Source organism: Seriola lalandi, unplaced genomic scaffold (genome assembly GCF_002814215.2).
Source record: "Seriola lalandi dorsalis isolate HSWRI2012SDOR001 ecotype SW California unplaced genomic scaffold, Sedor1 jcf7180002054448, whole genome shotgun sequence".
Classification (NCBI taxonomy): Eukaryota; Metazoa; Chordata; class Actinopteri; order Carangiformes; family Carangidae; genus Seriola; species Seriola lalandi.
Genome location: NW_019525001.1, coordinates 520780 through 542362, shown reverse-complemented (window position 1 = coordinate 542362; position 21583 = coordinate 520780). Strand labels below are relative to the sequence as shown.

At 40.2% G+C, this 21583-nt stretch overlaps 1 protein-coding gene across 1 annotated transcript in view; it reads right to left on the bottom strand.

Moving 5' to 3' along the window:
• Nucleotides 1–20409, bottom strand: part of LOC111658511 (endothelin-2) — a 28503-nt gene extending 8094 nt beyond the window's left edge. The window contains exons 1-2 of the mRNA XM_023411069.2: nt 19881–20409; nt 6353–6515 (exon numbers count right to left, since the gene is read on the bottom strand). Coding sequence (XP_023266837.1) covers nt 6353–6515; nt 19881–19941 — 224 coding nt within the window. The 5' untranslated portion in view covers nt 19942–20409. The remainder of the gene's footprint in view (nt 1–6352; nt 6516–19880) is intronic.
• Nucleotides 20410–21583: the final 1174 nt, after the last annotated feature.

The window sequence follows — 21583 nt, the reverse complement described above, 5'->3', positions numbered from 1 at the left end:
TAAGTTTTCTGTCTAGCTGTGACAAATCATTTATAGTGATCACAACGCTGAGACACTTTGTGCTTTTTTTTTTTTTTAATCAAATGGCAACACATCTGGATCTCATTTCCACTCTGTGGTCAGTTGTCACCCTTTCATCTCCAAGCCTCCCTCCATCGACACTCTCCCAGCTCCTGATGCTAATTGCTAAAAATTATAATTCACTTTCTTTCTCTACAGTCGCTTGACCTTTGTGACGGCTTCACTTCCACCTTTATGTCTTCACGTCTCTGTCAGGGGCTCAGTGAGCTCCTCCCTGCACTTAAAGGGATGAAGATATCTAAGTGATCTGAACTTTTGAACTGCAACTTGATGAGTTATGGCTCCATTGGACCCAAATCCTGTTGAATTCTTCTGTTCTCTATACCTTCATTCAGAGCTGTACTTACTTATGTATGACTACAGTCAAACAACAGCACTGATACTGGACAATTCTATGTTCCAGTGATCTTAACGTTTTAAAACTTCTTCTGCACACGGCAGCAATGATTCAGGTTACCACGGTTACAGTACCTGCACATCTTTGGTGAGATGTTTTGTAAACTTGTGAACACCTTAACAGGTGTTTGTGTCAACCAGATGAATGTTAGTCCAATATTCACTCTGTTTTAGCTCTGTTTTTGGTCTCCACCACAAAGACCTCCTGAGGGAAATATCTTTAGCAGCTAAATGGCTAAATGCTCCACTACAGTGTCATTTCATGCACTGTTATCAAGAAATGTCCATTTAAGCTGCTTTCATGCAGATGTTTACTACAAACTAAGAACTTGTGGGATGGTCAAACAGTGTTTTCTTACGGTAACACTGCAAGTTACACAAGTAAGTAGACAAAACACAAGAAACAACATCATCAACACAAAAAAGTGACGAAGCCGGCTGAGATGCACTTGCATGGATGTGTTATAATGCATCCATGTGCACTTGTTGTTCAATGCCTTTGACTTTAAAAGTCAAAACAAGTGCGTCCCAGCCAGGTTCATCTCTTTTTAGTCCCTTGGAGACATTTCCGTTGTATGTGAGTATTTGCAGCTCATGTGTTGTCGAACTGATGAAGGTATTTTCTGAATTTGTATGTGTTTTGTCTATTTGCATGTGTTTTCTTAAGATGCAGCGTGTTGACCTCTCAGGGACACCATAGTTTTGGGCATCTATAAAAATTAAAGTATCTATAGATAAGATACGATCACATGGCAAATTAAAACACTGAACTGAACTATGAACAATGTTCATATGAACTATGTGATAAAACGCCACATCATACATGTAAATGAGCTAAAACACGCAATAAGGAATTAGTACTCTGGCAATTGCGGACTGTGTATGTACTATGTGCTGTATAATGTTTTCTTTTAATATTATATGTGTATTTTTGTCACACATATGTTTTCATTCTATGTGTATCTATGTATATACAGATTTCTTTTATCCGATGTTCCTGATTCTGATTCTAACATCAGGATCGGAGAAAGTGGTTCATAGTATTTAGACATATTATAACACTGTCAGAGTTTGGCTCTCACAAATGATGTTCATGCCAAAAAAAATAACATGTTTTATGTTGTCTGGCTGGATGTTATCTTGGATAAATGTGTCCACCAAAATGGCAGAAGTTATGTAAACTGTATTTGTTTGAGTTAACCAAAGGTGATTTTCATTGCTGAAGAGGCTTGCTGTTGTTCATTAGCTTGTCTTTAGTTTGGATCACAGCCTCTTTGGATTGTTATGGAGACATCCATCTGTGACTGAGAATAAAGCTCCTCACTGATTTCAATGTATGTTTACACTTGTGAGAATGAAAATCTACAACAACGTATCTGTAATTTAAAAATATGCATGAAAATCTGATTTCAACAATAACATTTACACTGAAGAACTGAGTAGTTTTTAACCGTTTCAGTTAGTTAGTTAGTTAGTTAGTTAGTTAGTTAGTTAGTCAGCTAGTTCATTTTCTGAACTGTGCCCATCACGAAAGGACGTCCCTTAAAGTACAAGTCCGGTGTTACTTTATATTTTTGTTGGTGTCAAAAAAATACCATAAAAGAAAAATAAAGAAATCCAACAATGCATTAGTCCTTCTCTCAACACTTTCTGACTTCCCTCCTCTGTCTGTGGCTCTCAGCTTCAAGCCCACCGGTTCCTCCTGAAGACGTAAATCTTTAAAAACACATCACAAGTGTATATTTTATTTCAGTTTGAAAACAGCTAATCACTGTAGTGTTAATCAAATAAACAGGAGGAAATAACACATTTTTGGGGGCTATATTTAGCGGCGGATTAATCCTCATTTGGTTCTCTAGTGAGTATTTATGGCAGCAGGACAGTGTGTGTGGGACTGAGTCTAAATAAACTACATGTGTGTTGGTGGTGATGCAGGAACATGTCACCCAGTGCAACAGGGAGACTCACTGAAGTGATTTTAATAGTTTTTGGAAACAATGGAGCTCTTCGGCTCAGAGGAAGAGGAGATATCAGGCTGTGACACAAACACAATCCTTGTTATTAGGAGACATTCAGTGTTCGCTCGGGTCTCCATGCGGGATTCGTTGACTTGGAGAAAAAATAAGGAAATCACCCAACTCGCTGCGTCAATTATGTTAACTAGTTTACATATTTAAACTGTCCTATTTTTAGCAGGATGTGAAGCAGCACCCAGGAGCTCGCTGTCGCCCACAGAGTTCGGTGGTGCAGTTAGTCACGGTGGGCACCGCCACTGCTGTTTAGAAGCTCTTTATGATGAAGGCAGGGAGATTACATTTTACCACACTACTATGTTTAGACTAAACTAACAATCTGAGACTTAGTGAGAGGGTCCCACCACTGCAGGAGCTGTTTTTGGATCATCTCTGGAAGCTATTTTGGTTACGTCTCCTCTCCCTGAAGTTAATTAATTTCAAATGGGACATGACAGGAAAAGCCTGAAGTCCGCTACGCTCTGGAGAAATATAGTTTATGTATTGCGAAAAATATTTGCACAGGTTAGTTGAAGTTGTTAAAATCACTGATGGTTTGGGTTGGATCAGATTAATCTAGGAATAAGCAACAAAAGGCAATTTACATTTTCAATAAAACTCATTTTGAACAATATATTGTATGTACAATAGATTTTTCCTAATTTTTACTTTTTAATCCTCAAACCTTCATTTGAACAGGAGTTAAATCAATTATTACAAACCCTTCTCATTTTGATTCGACTATTTAACGTGAACTGGGCTCATGAAGTTCTTGTAGACACTGAAATGGGAGCAGGCTGTGAGAAGTTAAGCGCTTGTGGGCAGATCAGGGTCGGACCACAGTGATTTCAGACTCTTTGAGGTCTTCCTGCTGGGTTCGAGTTAAAGGGTTAAAACGGGCTATTTAGAAAAAGCAAGAGGAAAGACGGCAGAAATTACCCTTCGTTAGCAAAAGGTGCGCTTTCTTATTAGCGCCACCACATCTAACTGCTTACTCATTGCTTGTGCATACGGAGCTAAAATGAAGTTAATTGCTACCAATTGTGAGAAGCGACGTGTGCCTGGTTCCTGTCTGAGGCCAGGCGAAATATGAAAAGGACTAGGACATGAAAAATAAAGTTTCTCTGGTGATGAAATGATACTGAGGTAAATGTAAAAGTCTCACTGTAAAGACATTAAAGTTGAAAACACCACGGTATAGCAATATGTTGATGTCAGTTTTGCTATTAATGTGTATCATATAACAAAGCAGTGATTAAACCTTTATGCAATTCAAGACACGTCACTCTTCTCGCCAAAATGTAAAACAATACTGTTCTTTCTGGAAATTATGTTTGGAAAAGTGGAAATTAAATGTCTTGTGAGTGTTGCATTGTGGGTGGTTTGTAGCCTTAATGTTGCTGGGCTAGTGAGCTTCTTCATGTCAGTTTACATGTCAGTGAGTCTTTTAAAATTTGTCAGCCCTAAAAGATTTTAGACGGCACGATTTAACCTGCAGCAGCGCTTGAACGCTGGTGTCTAATGCATTCTGCTGCCACAGAGGAACCAGGTTCCTGTTCGTCATGAGTGACAACATTTAACATCATGATAAAGTTCAGCCCAAATATCACAATATATGATATTATCACCAGGGGGTATTCAGGGGTTAATAATAAAACTACATTATAATATAATTGTATTTCATGTTTCAGGTGTACTTTTTAAATTATGCATAATTATATTCTATGTTTCTGTGTTTCTATGTTGTGTTTTATGTTTCAGGTATAAACGATGCTCCCACTAAAGCGCTGTCGAAAGTTTTATTTGTCACATGCCAATGTATGATGTACATTAAAAAAAGCAATGAGGGTGAGACACGGCAGCAGGGCACACTGTGCAAAACTGCAAAACTGCAAAAAATAAAGAAATAAAGAAATAAATTGCCTATAGCGTGAAATATATGATATTCGGCAAATTCAAATATTGGCCCAAGCCTAGTTCCTGTCAAGTGAAAACAAGGTTAAAGCTTCTCCATGATGTAATGAAATGATAAGGATGCAGTCCATCAAACTGATAACTGCTGATTCTGACCACACAGAGAGAGTGGGGTTTATTTTTGACCTCATGTCAGATTTCATTTTTTATGAGAGGCTTCAAAGGAGGTGTTAGGGTCTTATTCAAATGCTCTGATGTAGTTCGTCTTGAAATGTGGACTTTGCAGGGTGAGGCAGCTAAATTGGGACGTATCTTGTTTTCACATCTTCCCTCGTGTAAAGAAGTCCAGATGCAGGCAAATGACGGTATGAAGTAAAATGATCTGAAGGATAGAAGCCATGGTTTGAATTGATCCGTTATTCATCAGCGCTACATGCACTGATATATGGGTTACACTAACTGTGTGTGATACATCTGTGATCGATGTTTATACGGAACACTGAGCAACATAAGCCCATGAGTCCAGTCATTTCCACTCCAACAAATCTCTATAAGAAAGCTTTTTGTTTTCAGGACTCATGTTTTACATTTGCCTTGACAACATTGTGTTCATACTGTGTTTTAGAAGAGACGTGAACACCGTGAAGCCAACTACACCCTTTTCACTGATTTCATATCGAATCAACAGGGTAAAGTTGAATTGAATTTTCATTGAAAACAAAAATGGACTCTTTCAGTTTAAAACCAATGGCATGAGAGGGGAGAATATTTACAGTATATTGAATGAATATAATGGCACTAACAGGAAAACTGAGCTGGTGCAAAAACACAGTACTGGCACGTTTCGACTTAATCATTACCTGAGAACTGGTTATGAGTTTGATCATTGTACATTTTCCATCTGTAAATCAAACGTTCTAGAATAAATTCAGAATTGTAATATATGACATATGTCCCTATAGCAAGAGTGATGTTGCCATGTATGTTAACTATAAGGTGATATATTATCACATATATACGTCCTCTGCATATATGAATACATAAATGTATAGCATATATGAAATACCCATAGTAAACATGGTACATTTTCAAATATATATATATATATATATATATATATATCATATATCATATATATTTATTATGAATCTTAATGGTGTAACATATATGTTAATGATATACATGTAATTTACATATGCAAGTTTATAAAAAAAAAACATACATATAAAATTCTATATGCTTATATGTTATATATTACATGTCTATCTTCCCATTCTAGGACAGTGCTCTGAGCCTTTTGGACCCTACTTCATATAATATTAATATATATTGACAGGCTTTGGGATGGATATATATCTATGTAACATACACTGTGTCTACAACATAAACATACATACATAAACAAACATACGTACTTGTAGGGACTAGACATATACGTAAAATTACATACAGTATAAAGCCTATTATAAATTGGAACAATTTTATATAAATTAAAATATGCGTTTTTATTTTATATGTGTATATAATTCATATATGGAAATTCATATCTGGAAATTCAACATTACATTTGTGTATGGGCAAGATCATGGATAATATGAACTGTGTTTTTTAATACGGATGGTTGGCTCTGCTTTCAATGAGCCTATTATTTTCTGTCCTAAAAACCACTGATCTGGCAAAACAGTGAAAGTTTATCTTAGTTTTGGACTGCAGCTGCTGTGTGTGAAGTCTCTCATCCTCCCTCAGAAACCTCCCAGCTACTGCAGCAGGGAAAACGTTGTACATCCCTCTGAGGTTTCGGAAAGATAACTGATCACCTCTTCTCTTTGTTTAGTTTTATTAGCACATCCTAACACTGTGAAAATTAGCACAGCGCTCCAGAGTTACGTTACTGTGGAAACAAACCCTTTAAATGTTTAATATTCCTCTCTTGCTGACAATAAACTCACCTTGGAGTGTTGACCCAGACGATGCCAATGTGGCAGAAAAAAATGCACTCTTTGTCTTTCTGGTTCTCGCAAGAGCAGCGTTTCTCCCGCCGGTGGGCTGTGTGGGTGAGCTGCGCCAGGGGGCCGTCCTCCACTGCAGGGCTTGTAACAGAGAAGGCAGAGGCTGGAAAGCACAGGTGGAAGAGGGTGGTTAGAAACTCATCTTTATTGTATAGTATAAATTATTATCCATTTAATTACATTTCTGTTTGTATTGGCCAGAGGATTTGAGAGATGTCTAGTCTCTCTTTTTGTAAACTCTGTGGGTCATGCTCTTATAAAGAACAGGATAATCCTTAAAGTTAATCCTTGAACTTTGTTTTCATCAGCTGCTGTTTGCTTACAGACGTACCAGAAGTGGTCTCTTAGACAGGGTTCCTTTGCAAAACCCACATTTTTATTTAGGATTCTGTTCAAAAATGCTGTTCACTCTACAGCTAGGCCGTCTGGTGGAGCTGCACCAGAGGGCCCTTTACGAAGCAAACAGTAGAAAAGCTTCGTAAAACTGCTCGCAGCCTATTAACAGTGACTTGGCTCTTGGGATGGTGATGTCCATTGGATGGTGCACCACATTGTTCCAGACTGAAATATCTCAGCTTCTACTTGATGGATTGGGAAAATCTTTGTATAGACATGCTAAACACGTTAGCATGTTGATGTTAGCATTTACTGAAGTGCAGCCTCACAGAGCTACTTTCTTATCAAGTAAAATGAAGACCTGTTGGTTGCACCAGATGAAAGTTGGGTGGATCAGCCAGTAGAAACCATGAATGTATGTGTCAGATTTGATGTTGTTCCATCCAATAGGAGTTGAGATACCTGATTCTGTGTTGGTTTTTTTTTGACATCACAAAAAAAACCTTCCTATTTTTTCCAAAAGTTACTTAACGCATCTAATGTTTCAGCCAAAAGTTCATCATCAGGGCAGAATAATATCATCATCCTGACGTATCACTAGTTGTTACGGTAACCCTCTCTCCTAGAATTTACACTTCTGTGCAAATAAATTGAAAGGGAAATACGTCATTTTTGAAAGACTGTAGCTACATTTATTAATGATAGCAGAGTCACGAGGAGGTGGTGCTCAGGACTGTCAGACCGGAGATCAGGTTCACATCCAGAATCCCGTCTGTGGTTTAGGCAACAAAAACACTTAAGTTTAGGCACATCCAAATGTCTAAGGTGCAGGTGCTTCCGAAAGTGTCACTTCAGTCTTGAAAAGAAGAATATCCTGCACGCGGGTCCGGCTCAGCATCACAATTTATTGATCATCCTAACGTTTCGCTCTCTCTAGACCTTTGTCAGAAGTATTTTGCTACTATCTTTCTCACAAAGGTCCAGAGAGACCGAAACATTGATCAATAATTTGTGATGCTGAGGAAGAGGAGGGTGCGGGATATTCTTTTCATGATGAAGTGTAAAGAAACAGGTTGTGTCTGAAGTCTCACTACAAGTGATGTTGTTCTGTAAGATCAGATGTTTTGGTGGGAAACAAGCACGTTGTCTGTGGACACTTTACTGATCTGTTCAGTACTGACGTATTTGCAGGTTAGTTGTATGGAAACATCATTTCAGGAGATGGGGTTGGACCCTCAAGACTGTGTGACCCAACTTTTCCTCTTAATATCGGAAACAACTCTCAGCCGCTTCCCTCTCGGCTGCACAACAACCACAGCATGAGCAGCACTGTTACACTGTAATTCCCTACACCTCAACACACACTCACACACTTACGTGCACACATGTACATACTTAAAAAGTGCACACACACACACACACATACATACATACATACAGGGGGCCCATAAAGCCCACGGAGCCCACAGACAGCCTTTGATCCTGCGCTCAGTGCACACAGGGTAACGTTTCGGCGTCTGAAGAAGGATTTACACTATTTACACATCGGGACAAAATAACATCTTCTCACTATAAAAAGTTCAAGTTCAAGTCTGTTCTTTTATTCATGTAAAGTCTTCAAAGAAGCTTTTATTTGTCCAAGACGCTCATGTCCCAGCTCCACAAAAGTCCCAGGACACCACAGTGACTGTGGACACTTTACGTTTTTTGTATTTTGTTTACAGCAATTTATCACGTGTAATGGCTTCAAACATAACTTCAAACACAACCAACAGTTGAGGCCGCAGGTCAGAAGTCTCAGCTCAGAAACAAAGAGTAAAATATGCCCTCAAAGTGCTCAGAAACAGAAATGTGAATCCCAAACAAGAAATAAGAAGCTTGGCAAATAATCGTAACCAGTTCATGGAGTTTGCTCAGTTGACATCAAGTGCGTAAGTCAAGGATCTCAGTCACACATGGACAATAAAAGTCGAAAGACAGAAGTTTTTATTCATCCGCGTCCAAAGTGAAAGAGACATAGTGCTGATGTGCATGATTCATGTGACATAAACGCCACTCGTCACTTCCAGGAGTTTGTCTTTATTGTTAAACAACTCAATTGCTGTTTTATACTTGATGTGGAGGTTTTTTACCGGGAGCCTCTCCACCTCTCTAAAACAAACTGACCTGATGAAAAACAAGTGTTTAACCAATTCTGTCAACTTTTGGGGATTGAAACTTGAAAGCCTTGTCGGTACGAGAGAGAGAGAGAGAGAGTTAGCATTAACACGACCACTAACACTGTGTCAGCCAGTTACAAGCGAACAAACAACATGAACAAATAAAAGATGCTAACTACGCCAACCGCTCTGATCCGTCTGCTAGTCTCTGGTTCTGGTCTCAGACTCCTCTTCTGAGTCTGGGTCTGACTGAGGCTCAAACATGTGGCTGAGTCTCTCTGATGTTTCCTCCTCTCACCATCTTGATGCTCTCTGCTCTTTCACCTGTCCACCTGATGGTGAGCATTTTCACTTTAAAAAAGTCCGGAGAGGAACTTTAAAAACACTGTATGAAGCAGCTTCAAGTTAAAAATCAGCTGTTTATCTTCAACCAACTCCAAATATTCACATAACAGCAGTGGATGCAACATGCATTCATTTTCTTTTCTTTTTTTCAATTTCCTGGAAATGTACTTAAAATCTTCACTGTTCGGATGGAAAGCGAGGACTATAGTTCACACGGCCCGTGCTGCTCCTGCAGGTCTGAGAAATTTTTCAGTTTATAGGTCGGGTCTCAGTGTTCACCTGCACCTCTTTGTTCAAAAGCCAGGTAGATGCGTCAGTCAGTATAGCTGCTCTCTGCCAGACACAAATCACTGGTGCATCATAAAGAAGCAGATATGGAGAGAGAATAATGGAGCAACTGTTCTGCCCGGGCATGTGTTCAGTGACTTCAAACACACAAGAGAAACATGCTAAATGAGGCCAGGTGATCTTCTCCTCTTTGATCCTGGTTCTCCTTGTCAGAAACTTGACATCAAACTTAGTTACAAGTGTGAATTAACAACTCTTCAAGTTTGTAGGTTCCTTGATTGTAATGGGGTTGAGAACCACCCAACGCCAAGTGTTGTATTATTACTGACATGATGTCATGGTGGTTCAACACAAGTACATGCTAAGACACCAAATTCCTGGAAACTCCCACCTACCACAAGAGGCTGATAACACTGATAATTACCAGTTTCAGGCTCGACCCCGACTTCCTGACCTCACTGCAGGGTCAACGACACTGAAGTCTTCACTTTAATCTTTTCACTGTTGGGACTTAATGAACTTAGACCTGAGGAGGAGGATGAATGGGGCGTTTGTTCAAGCAGGAATGTCTGAAAAAGCACAAGATGATTGTTGATTTCAAAGATAAGAAAATTACAACCTATAGAACATCAGCGCTTTTTTGTACATCTGTACTCACAGCTTGGACATAGTGTATTACCAGCCTGTTCCAGATCAATTTAAAGTGAAACTATTTATTTTGCAGATTGGAAAATGAACCCTGAGGTTTCAGAGGAGAACGTCACGCTGCCTCCTTATCTGAAGCTTGCCTTGCAGCACAAATACACAGAAAATAAAGACAGCCTTACAAATGGTTTGCATGGTCATGTTTGGCACTGCCAAGCCAAACTCGGTTGAGCTGGGCTGATGCGGAAGAGAATGCTACAGGTTTTAATCCATTTGGCATGGGGATGTCGCGCTTCTCATCCACAGGCATCACTTATCCTCCAAGAAACACAGAAGCACAAAACAGACCTTCAGTATCCTGATAAGAGCCACCTGGTAGAGCGCAGAGCTGGCTCTGGTTTATACATACAAGGTTAGATAAGCAGGATGGAGGTTCAGCTGCCTGAGCAGAGAAAATGATCAGGTGACTAAAGTCAAATTTTAATATGGTCCTTCATATCCTAACATATCCACAGCCACTAATGATAGACAAGAAAACTTCCAAATCATTTTTTTCTCCATTCCAGAGAAACATAGATTGACCTTACCAGATGAAAAGGTTGTATCTTTACATTTTCCTGACAGGCGACAAAGATGGTCGTACAAAGAATTTACCGCCCTTTCTCAGAAGCGACAGGAGAGTGATGCTGTTACACTGACACATGACCTGTTGAGGTGCAGGCTGAGATGAACAGTTCAGTGTAGAAAGCATCTGACTCCGACACCGGTGGCCGTGGTTCACATCCCATCTTCTAACAGTCGACATTGGTCTCTTTTAACCACGGCCGTCATCTTTCGGCGACCTTAATCAAGCAGTTTCAGATCCCAAACCTTAACCAGAGGACTGGCACATCAGAACATTCAGAAAATGACACTTCAGTCTCCACTGGTCACCTGGCACCTGCTAAGAGAAATAGTCTGACCCATAACCCACGACAAAAAGTAAAAAAGAGGTATTTTTTTTCTCCACAGATTACACAGTGTTAATTATGGAGCTTTAGAGGAGTTGATAGGTGGGCTTTGTTTTATCTTTGTACAAAGTCAGGCTTGTGAGGAGAAACCATACTACAAAGTGTAAAACTTCAAACAGAGAACAAAACTGTGACCAACTCAAACTGACATACATGCATTACCACCTCTCCTGCCATAACACACATTAAACACTGCATCCAGCTGTGCGGTGGCTGAACTTTCTTCTCCTAAAAAAAAAAAGCACCTGAGGGAGTCTCAGACTGTGATTCTCTGGTCTGATGAAACCAAGATTCAACTGTTTGACCTCAGTGCCATGTCTGGATGAGACTGGTCAGGGTTGAGGGAAAGCTGCGCAAAGTACAGAGATATCCTTAACGAAAATCTGGTGCAGAGTGCTCAGGACCGCAGACTGGCCCGAGGGTTCGGACAGCCAAGACAACGCAAGGGTGGCTTAGGAAACAACTGTGAATGTCCTTGCGTGGCCCCAGTCAGAGCCATGACCTGACCATAATCGAACATCTGGAGACACGTGACAATGTCTGTCCACCGACGGTCTCCATCCAACCTGACAGAGCTCGACAGGAACGGCGGAGAACAACGGCAGAACATCCCCAAATCCAGATGTGCAAAACTTGTCACATCATACCCAAGAAGACTGGAGGCTGTAATTGCTGCCAAAAGGTGCTTCAACTAAATACTGAGTAAAATTCAGTTTTCAGTTTAGTTTTTAAGTCTGCAACATAAAGTGTGAAAAAGCTGAATGCACTGAGTCACTCCTGGTTTCCCCACCATTCAACTCTTCATCAGTCATCGAGTTTGTCAGCTGAGAAAACTGAACTTTAATCATCACCTGTGGTTTTGTTCTCAGCAACATCAACGTATTTGGGAGACTATTCACCATTATTTAATATTTTTTTAAACTTTGGCAAGTCACTGAAATTTATATATTTTCACGAGTGAAAAAAAAGTGTGTGAAAAAAAACCTCTACAGTCAGAACAGAATGTGAGTGTACAGTAACCCATGAACCTATGAACCCATGAAGCAGCTGCTTAATCACTTCCACCTCACTTGAGTCATCACACATGCAGCAGTGGTTAACTGAACAAATGATTTCATTAATGAAAAACATAAAGTCAAGCGGCAGCCTGACTTTAGAGACTACACCCAGACACCGATCATTAAGACTAAACAGGATCGCCTTGCAAACGCTTTTGGTGATACGAGGGCAGGAAAGAAAATATGCAAATAAGCGAATGAGAGGGTTTTTTGAATGTAAAAAAAAAATTGCACCTGGTTATAAAACAAGGGTTTCCAAAGACTTGCAGGTTAACTGGTGAAATTGCTCATAGATGGGAATGTGAGTGTGACTGTCTGTCTCTACATGTCAGTCAAGTGACTGACTACTCTGTGACCTGTTGAGGCTATGTACTGTCTGCGCTTGACTGACATGTCCTTAGATCTTCCACCAGTGAAAGGTGTAATTTGTTCCACACTATCATTCTTATTAGTAGGAGTCCAGTGACCTCATATTTACTGAAAACACATGGCCTTTCATCTTGGAGGGGCTGTCGAGGGGCCATGTGTCAAATCTAGGTTTTAGTGCTATATTATTTTAGTTTATATTGTGCTTACATGTTGCACTAATCTTGCAGAATGTTGTATTTAAGCCTTGGGAACAGGTAGTAGGGGTCAGGTAATATTATTCCAACGCAGTAGTAGCTTGGTTACAAAGCAGAAAGCTTCTTCACAGGTTATATTTTCAAATGTGTAGCTCATTGTGTAAAACAAGGTACGAACATGTACAGACACAGTTGGGGGTTGAGTTCTGCGCAGCTCAAACAGCCCTCATTAAACTCACATTGAGGTCAGAGCATGCTGGTCCTGGATAACTGCGCCATCTACATGACTGATACCACATGCCCATTGTCTGCCACCGACAGACCACAATGTGTGCTATAACAATGTGAACAACAACCCTGGTAAACATTTGAATCCATCACTCAGAGCCGGCGGTTCCCACGTCGCTGTGGCCAAAGCTTCGACAGCGCTAGCGGCTCAGAGAGCAGCTCCCAGCAGATGTGACAGCGTTAAAACAGAGAACAAAGATGTTAAAGCAAACACCACAGACCCTTGACTACATGTTCACGGTCTGTTAATGATGTCAAAAGGAGAGAAACCGCATATAACAACATTGCTCCCCTGGTCGTAAGAAATCACATTGTGCTTAACTAAATTATGAAGTTATTTAATGTTCTGGGAGCCAACGGCAGGAAATACAAATCTTGGGAGGAATATTATGGAAACTCAAGCCAGACTGGAATCATTTTGTAACATCCTCACTCAAAAGTAGAGATGTCGCCATTTTAGACAGTGAAACAGCTGCAATGATAGAATCATTTTCCATTTTAAGTATAGGTCAAAACACTAACTTGGTTATGTGCGAGCCTCCTTTGGTATGTGACATCAGACTGTAAGCTGAAAGTTGGCAGTTTATTGTTTTCTTGCTAAAGGCAATGCATCAAACTTTATATACTTTTTCCTAGACATTAGATTCCCATCTCTGCTTTTGGCACCCTGTCAGTCCTCCAAGCAGCCCTGAGTGCAATGCATGCTTCCTTTTCTCATAATGTCATTTAGTGTTTTCTGGTCTTTAGGGTCAGGTATATACAAGCCATAAGGCTCCATACTCTGTATACATGTGCAAGTACTCATGCAAATGTCTGTGGTAGTTTGCATCTGTGGCTCCAGACAAAAAAAAAAAAAAATTGTGGGAAAACCCAAGAGGCAAAACCCCTGTTCAGGCTCCTACATTGTTTGGAGACTGCCCAGCCAAAGTTTAATTTCTTGCCCTGTTATGAGAGAGAGTCTGCCTGGCTCCACGGGGTTTGACAATATTTGACAATATACAGGCGGATCAGCTGACTAATCCATGAGCTGGCTGTTTGAATTGGCAGAAGTCACTGCAGGTACAAGCCCCCCAACAACAAAAGATTCGGTACAACGTAACTGCTTTCTTCACATTTCTCAGCATCCATACGCACCTATGGAGAGGTACTGAAGGTATGCATCGGTATCATGTAAAGTAGTTAAAGAACAGTCTGATCATGTCATGTCCATTGTGTTGTTCTAGCCTTGGTTCTATTTTCTTGGGAGGCAATAAAGGTGCTGAGGCAAGCATGAAGGCCAATGTAAACTCTCTGCCTAATTTGGAGTTTTTGAAGCCCAAATGTCTCCAGTTGGAATCCCCAGACAGGCTGGAAAAATCTTTTTGGACTGATGGGAGTGAAACAGGCCCTCCTCTTCATCAACAATCCCAGATGAGCCACTGACGACAGTTACCCACCACCTTCCCTGATCTCCAGAGAACATTAAGAAGCAGTTTTAGGGTTAGCAGGTTAGGATAGGTGTTAAGGTGAGGCATCTATTGCATAAGGGGTCAGGACCCAGCCAAGGGGTTGCATGTTTTTTTTTTTTTTTAAGGCATCGTGAGATGAATACCAGATAAGAGAGAGGACGGAACATATTTCTGCTATATAAATGTTTATTTTTTTTCGAGTCAAGTCAAATTATTTTTATTTGCATAACCCGATAAATGTCTCAATGGGTTTCTCAGGCCCATAACAGCAACTGTTTCCCACCCGGCTCAGGATAAGGATTGAAGAATTCCCGTGCACAAACTAATGCTTTAAATCTGTCCAAACTAAAAAAAATTTTAGGCATTTAACTCAAGCTTTTTATTTAATTTAGATTAGACTATCCATGTCCTGACAATTTTCACAGTTTTTTCTGCAATGAATCAGGCTACACAATGGTATATTCACAGCTAAAGCTGCGATCGTAAAGCAACATCCCAAATTTACAAAAAGAAAAAAAAAGATTGTCACAACGACAATAGACAAAAGTAATGAGTGTGATATCCATGTGATATTGATTTTTGTTCCTGTCACAAGTGAGTCAGGTCATAGCTCGAGTTCCAGTCAACTCAAGAAATACAAGGCCCAAGAATCCATCATTATTCATTATTTGCATATCTGCTGGTGTGCAGCGCCAAACGCTTTTCCATCCTGCTTGCACAATGTGATTGGCTGCTGTCAGGTTCATTCAGTATATTTTACAATCCGATGAAGAGAATAATGGAGTGTGTCTTTGCTTTTTGAACAAACAGCAAACTGCAAAGTGCAGCAGCAAATATGCTCTTTGGAGTCAAGGGTCACAAAAATTACAAAGGACTCTGAGTCCTTAAAGGCCTTTTATAATACTCGAGAGTCAGAGTTCGTTTGGGGTTTTTTCCTTGTTGTTTACATTTCATAAGCTTTGGCCTTAGGGATGATATTAAGTCATTCCAAGTCAAAAACCAAAAGTCCAAATGGAATCATTACTTTTCAGTGTGAAAGTAAAAACTGAGTTGTAAGTCTTTTTCGACTGTGTCATGTCAAGTCTTAAGTCATTTGACTCGAGTCCACACCTGTGTCCCTGACTAACCTGTAACACTGCATGCTCATAATATGCAAATTCAAGACTTTGGAAGTGATGCTGGGCTATCTCAAATTTGAGCAGACAAAAACAATGTGTAATTCATTCCTTACACTTCTGCTCCAGTGTTTAGTTTTGGATGAGTGATAAAGACAGACACCACCCTCTAAACCCTTCAAATGCTGAGTATCTCTTACTCCAAACACTGACACTGCTGTTATGGCCATTTTTGTATTTTAATACAGCTGAATATCCCATAAAGCTGTTCTCATGTTTTTACAAGCTTTTCTGTTTCTGTGGTCAGACAATGGAACAAGTGTGAAACAGTGATAAATGTGGCCCATTAAGACTACCTGTTAACTTCCAAGCCATTTCTAAGCTGCTGCTAAAATCTTGATTTCATAACCGCGACATCCTCTGACAAAAATCACCAAACACATAAGTTAAAGACACAGACTCTGCGATGATTTTGACAATATTTACTTGTAAAATGATCACTGAGAGAGAAAGTTAGAAGCTCATTCACGTCAGCAGCCATGTGGTCATCGTAGAGAGGTGTGTCTGCTACCTTATGCTAGCAGGTAGCAGGGCGATTTTCTTTTACAAAAAGTAGCAAAGGTTTGTCCAAAAAGTCGATTGGTACTTTTTGAAAAATAGTCGCTAAATGGGTTTGAAAGGTCAGTAAGTCTAGCAACAAAATGAAGCTAAGTTCTCAATACTGCTTGTTAACGCCAAATAAATTATGAAGAGCATATACAAATGGTGAAACTCCAACCGTTAGCTGGCCGACCAGTGGTGTAACCTTATTACTCAGTCACGCGGTATTCAGCTGAATAACGGTGTAACTTGATCATTCAGTCAGTCAGCGACATTCGTGTTTATAGGGCTGGCCCCGCTGTTTTGGTCAAGCCAAAAAGTGATGGCACATGGATTGTGTTTTGGGCCACATTTCCACTTTAACCAGCTCAGTCAGCCATTCCTGTAGTTATATGGGCTATTAGGTTTTATTTAGTCTCTAGGTGGTTATAGACATATTCTGGTGTTGTCTTGTGATTTCTGCAGCAAACCTTAATAGGCTTCAGATGTCTGGCTGTGACACACGACAAACACAAACAGGCAGCACAGATTAAGACCAACGGAGTGGTGCAGATAGCAGAGAAAGAAAAATAAAGGGACAGAGTAGATAGAGAGAAGTGGAAAGGAATGGAAATGTATGGACAGTGGAAAAAGTCACAGCCTGGAAAGAAGAGCAAGAGGAGAGACAAGATGTTGACAGTGGGGTGCTGATCCTCTGAGGTCCTTACACTAGCGAAGACTATACCCTAAAAAATATTTAACTTTTGGGGGTGGCATCTGCCCAGGAATTCAGCATACTCAAGTGTTGCACAAAAACTTAAACCTCAGTGATGTGTAGTTCCCTGTGTCAGTAATGAGCATGCATAGAGTTGAACACGAGGAAATGAGTGGATTCAGGGCTGGTCGGGACTCTGTTAACCACAAGCCCTATTTCATAATGTCAAGGTCATCTTAAGTAGCAACACACCTCTCCTCAGGCGACATACCAGTCTGGCTCAAGATTTTATTCCCATATCTTCTGAACTCTTAAAAACTACACAGTACTTTTTTTTAAGGAAAACCTCTTCTTTAGCAAGAAACAGTAGTTTTGTAGAGATTTTCAACCATGTGTCACTTTGAGCTTTCACGACTCATTACGTGATCAAATTTCATTGACTGGCTCTGCATTTCTGAGTTAAGCAACTTAAAACCTGAACATGGTTGTTTCTCTTGTGGTTGTTCCTTGAACATCCCTCCAAGACATATATTAAGAGACATTGCTCAACAAGACTAATGGGAATATCTAAGCCTGCCACAAATTACCGTCAGTCAGGCAAAGGACTCCGTCCCTGTGGTTTTTCAATTCAGCGTCACTTACTAAAGCTGCAGATGTACATGAGCCCAGCCACACTTTGGTTAATTTACATAACATGGCACTGTAAGATCTGATTCTGAGCTGTTTTCTCTATTGCCTGGCACACATGGATGGTGATAGTGAAGGTTAGACCACTGCAGAGTAGTGAAGATTATTTTTGCATTGACTCCTGCTCCTTGTTCCATCGACATTGTGTCCTTCCCAAGGCTTTGCTAACCAGGCAAAGTGGGCAGCTCTGGGGGGAGTGTTGTCGTCTTCCACTTCAGTTGTGGAAGTTTGAAAGATGTGGGGTCATACCAAGTCGGGAGTGTCAAGTGAAAGACGATATGGAGTTGCATTGCGGGAAGTGGAGGATCCAGGATTTTTGGAGCAAAGAACTAACTATAAATCAGGATATCTTATAAGTTTCTTCTGCTTCAGTCTTTTTTAATCTCCCCCAAACCCCCCAGCTTTATGGAGGTGTGAAACTAAACCACTGGGCCGCTGCTTTAAGCAAGAGAAAATCCCATTATGTCCCAGTGAAGTGTTAGTACTCAAAAAGGTAAAATTCTGCTCTACCTTGTGCTAAGAACGCACCTTGAAGGTTCACGATCACATTATTATGAGTTCTTCAAGAAACCATCTGCAGATTGACTTTGGTTCCAACCTGAAAGACGCCTAAACCAGGGAGTGGCAACTAAAATCATCTAAAGCTTAGATTACACCAGTTTTCATTACAACCATGGTGTTACATAACTCGTCCAGCACTCTTAAAGGATCTATTGTTAATGAAAAGGGTTTTAAACACGTCTTTAGCACATACAGCTGCAAAAAACAAACTGTACCACATTATCCAGGTCACAGACCTTTGGATCTGATGGCCAGGAGCTACATCAAGTTACTATGTGTTTATTGTTGGCCATTTGCCCCAGTACCATCTGTCCACATTCGATTAACGTGCTGTCTTACACAACTTGTGAATCGCGTAAGATGATTTCAGCTCAGTTGACTCAGAAGTGAAGAGCTGTATCACACAGTAGTGACACTCACTCTGGCCTGTTGCCAGAGCTGACGGGGGAGAGAAACCTTCAAAAAGGTTCCATGTAATCCAACAATGCCTTTGTTATCCCACAGGTTCACACAGGTGTAGCAAGGAATCTCAAAACCCCTGGCAGTGAGATCCAACAAACACATTCCAGATTTTCCATATGCAATAAAACCTAAAAATCCCTGTGTTGTACAGAACTGCATTCCTGAATGTATAAGTGAGCTCTCCATAGAGCACACGCAGTTACATTTGCTGAAAAGCAATTATTTGCTGGTCGAGTATGTTTTTCTTTTTTATATTTAAGAGTTACAATTGTTCATAAGAAATGAATCAATACTTTGGAGTAACTTTGTGTTTAGTGTGCGGCGTTTAAAAACCAACAAAAGGCAGTAAAGCGATTATCAAATGAGTCAAAAATGTGACTGGAATGTCAACAGTTAGTTCATTTAACTAATTAAAATGTGATAACACCGACACACACACACACACACACACACACACACACACACACACACACACACACACACACACACACACACAGACTCCAAGCCTGGGCCAATCCCTGGAGATACGTGGACACACCCATCTCATTGTCATGGTGGAAACAAGGAATAGGAAAATGATTACACAAGTGCTACAAACAAAAAGAAAAAACTGTTTCTGATTTTTAAAACCAACATATTAGAAGTTAAAGGGAAGGCTTTACACTTCTGTTTACGCAGCATTTTTGTTACTTACCCATATTATTTATTGATTTAACTCTTATATTTTTGACTTGTAGTATTCAGGCTACACATTCATGAACCCTGACTGTAGTCCATAAACTTGCAATGTAAACTTATGCTGGAAAAATAACACTGACATGAGGGGCAAGTCTCCAAAGTGTCGACTGTAAATTAAACCATTCTTCAATACACAATGTATGTGGAAAAAGCTGCATCAAAATTCATCAATTAATTATTTATTATTTACAATGCCATATAAGATTTTTTTTTTACCAACAGAAGTTAAATAACAACATATACATGCTTAGAGATACACTTAATGTCATTTATTAAGAATACCAAATTGGTGATATTCTATAATTAAAAACACTCTAGATGGTGTAAAACAGAGTCTGCAGAAATTTATATCCAAGCTCTATTTTGCCAGAAAGCATCACCTCATCCATCAAGGAGCAAACTCTTTATATCTCTATTTCTTATTTGAAGATTAACTGGAGCTACGGAGACATATATTGAAGTTGGATTTACCTTGGTACTGGTGGAACAACATCAGAGTCGTGGCAAGGAGCCAAAAGTAAGTGAAGTCCATCCTGCTCGCCTCGTCAGTGTCCAGGTGAGAAATCTGCCGAAAGCACCTCAGCGTTCGCGTAAAATTCCTGACAGCAGCTCCCTTCTTCCAGTCGTAAAAAAAAACAGCAGGGAAAAAAAACAAAGATATTTACAACACCTTTCAGTCACAAAGCAGGATAAAAAGGGTCCTGCTGAATCAAACACCTGAGCCTTTAAATGTTCCCATTTAACAGTAAAAAGAAGAAATATATTAAATTTGATCCAGTCAGGTCAACGCTGAAATCTGCAACTGTTGCCACCCAGGTGCAGCGCTGGATAACCCCTGGTTCAGAATGTGGAGCTGTATCCTGAGGGGCTCGAGGCTGCTGTGGTCTCCAGACTGAGGGAGGACCAATGTGATGGATTGGGTACACAGTTGTATTGAGCTGTATCACAACAGATGGAGAGGAGTGAACGGCAGGAGAGAAAGACGAGGGGGAGGAGGAGGACGTGGAGGAGGAGGAGGAGGACACACGGGGGAGGCTGGATCTGTAGTGAGACACCTCCGCAGCCTGAACTTCATTAATCACAGCCTCCTCTGCACATGGTTGACCTGTGTCATGCTCTCGTACTTGTTCTGTCGCACTGTGGTCTCTCCCATTTCATCTCAGTCAGTCAGTCTCCCTCTCTTTCCCCGTTCCCCTTTTAATCACTCTTCGCTCTCTCTTCCTCCCGGGGATCTCCTCGCAGAGTCCACCAGATGTGGAACAACCCAGTCCGCTTTGTGTGCACACATCTTTATCCATGTGTGTCTGTGAGGCAACAAATGTGTCATCCTGCCACTGTAGAAAATATTGCCACTGCGCGAATGAGTCACAGACCAACTTCAATAACCACAGGAAAAAAAGATGGCGTGATCTAGGATAGATTTGTTTCCAAATTTATGCTGCTGTAACATATTACATTATTTAATATTTGTACCATGTATATGACTTATCTTGAGAAAAAACAATGCTCTGGTTTCTTGAAGTTAAATGACACTATTTGAATGAGCTGATTGATCGAGGAAAGACTCTGGAGAATAAAATCAAAAAGAGGTCTCAACAATGCACTGACCCTGCTGCTGCACCAAAAATTTTAACTTTAAGAAAAATTTTTACATAATCTAGCTGGTAAAATGCCATTAAATTGACATGGGGGATTCATTCTTTCAAAAGGATAAAAACAAATTTGAGATTTGACACCATAACCTTTGATCCAGCACCAAACTCTGGATGAAATTATAATTTTTAGTAGGACTAGTGGAAACATTAGCTAAATTTTGTGTCATTTTGTTAACTCTAATTTTTCAGTCAGTTATTGCAGGTTATTTTCTGATGGAGGAAGATTTGTTTATGCCTTAGCCAATCACAGCGAATTACGTATCCGGCTGCTCTACATAAACATCGACGTCAACCCAGTTAGCCAGTGCACACTTAGCAAATGGTGAGTTTACAGCGATATTAAAACTGCATTATGCAAAGGCATGTATGTAAAACACAACAAGAAGCAAATTCAAAGATTTCCTCCATGAAATTCATTATTTACTTCATGAGGACACGTCACAAGTCATTTTAAGTAGCCACTGTTAGCTAGCTGCTAAAGTTAGCTTGTTAGTTATTCTTGTAGTGGTGAGCTACAAG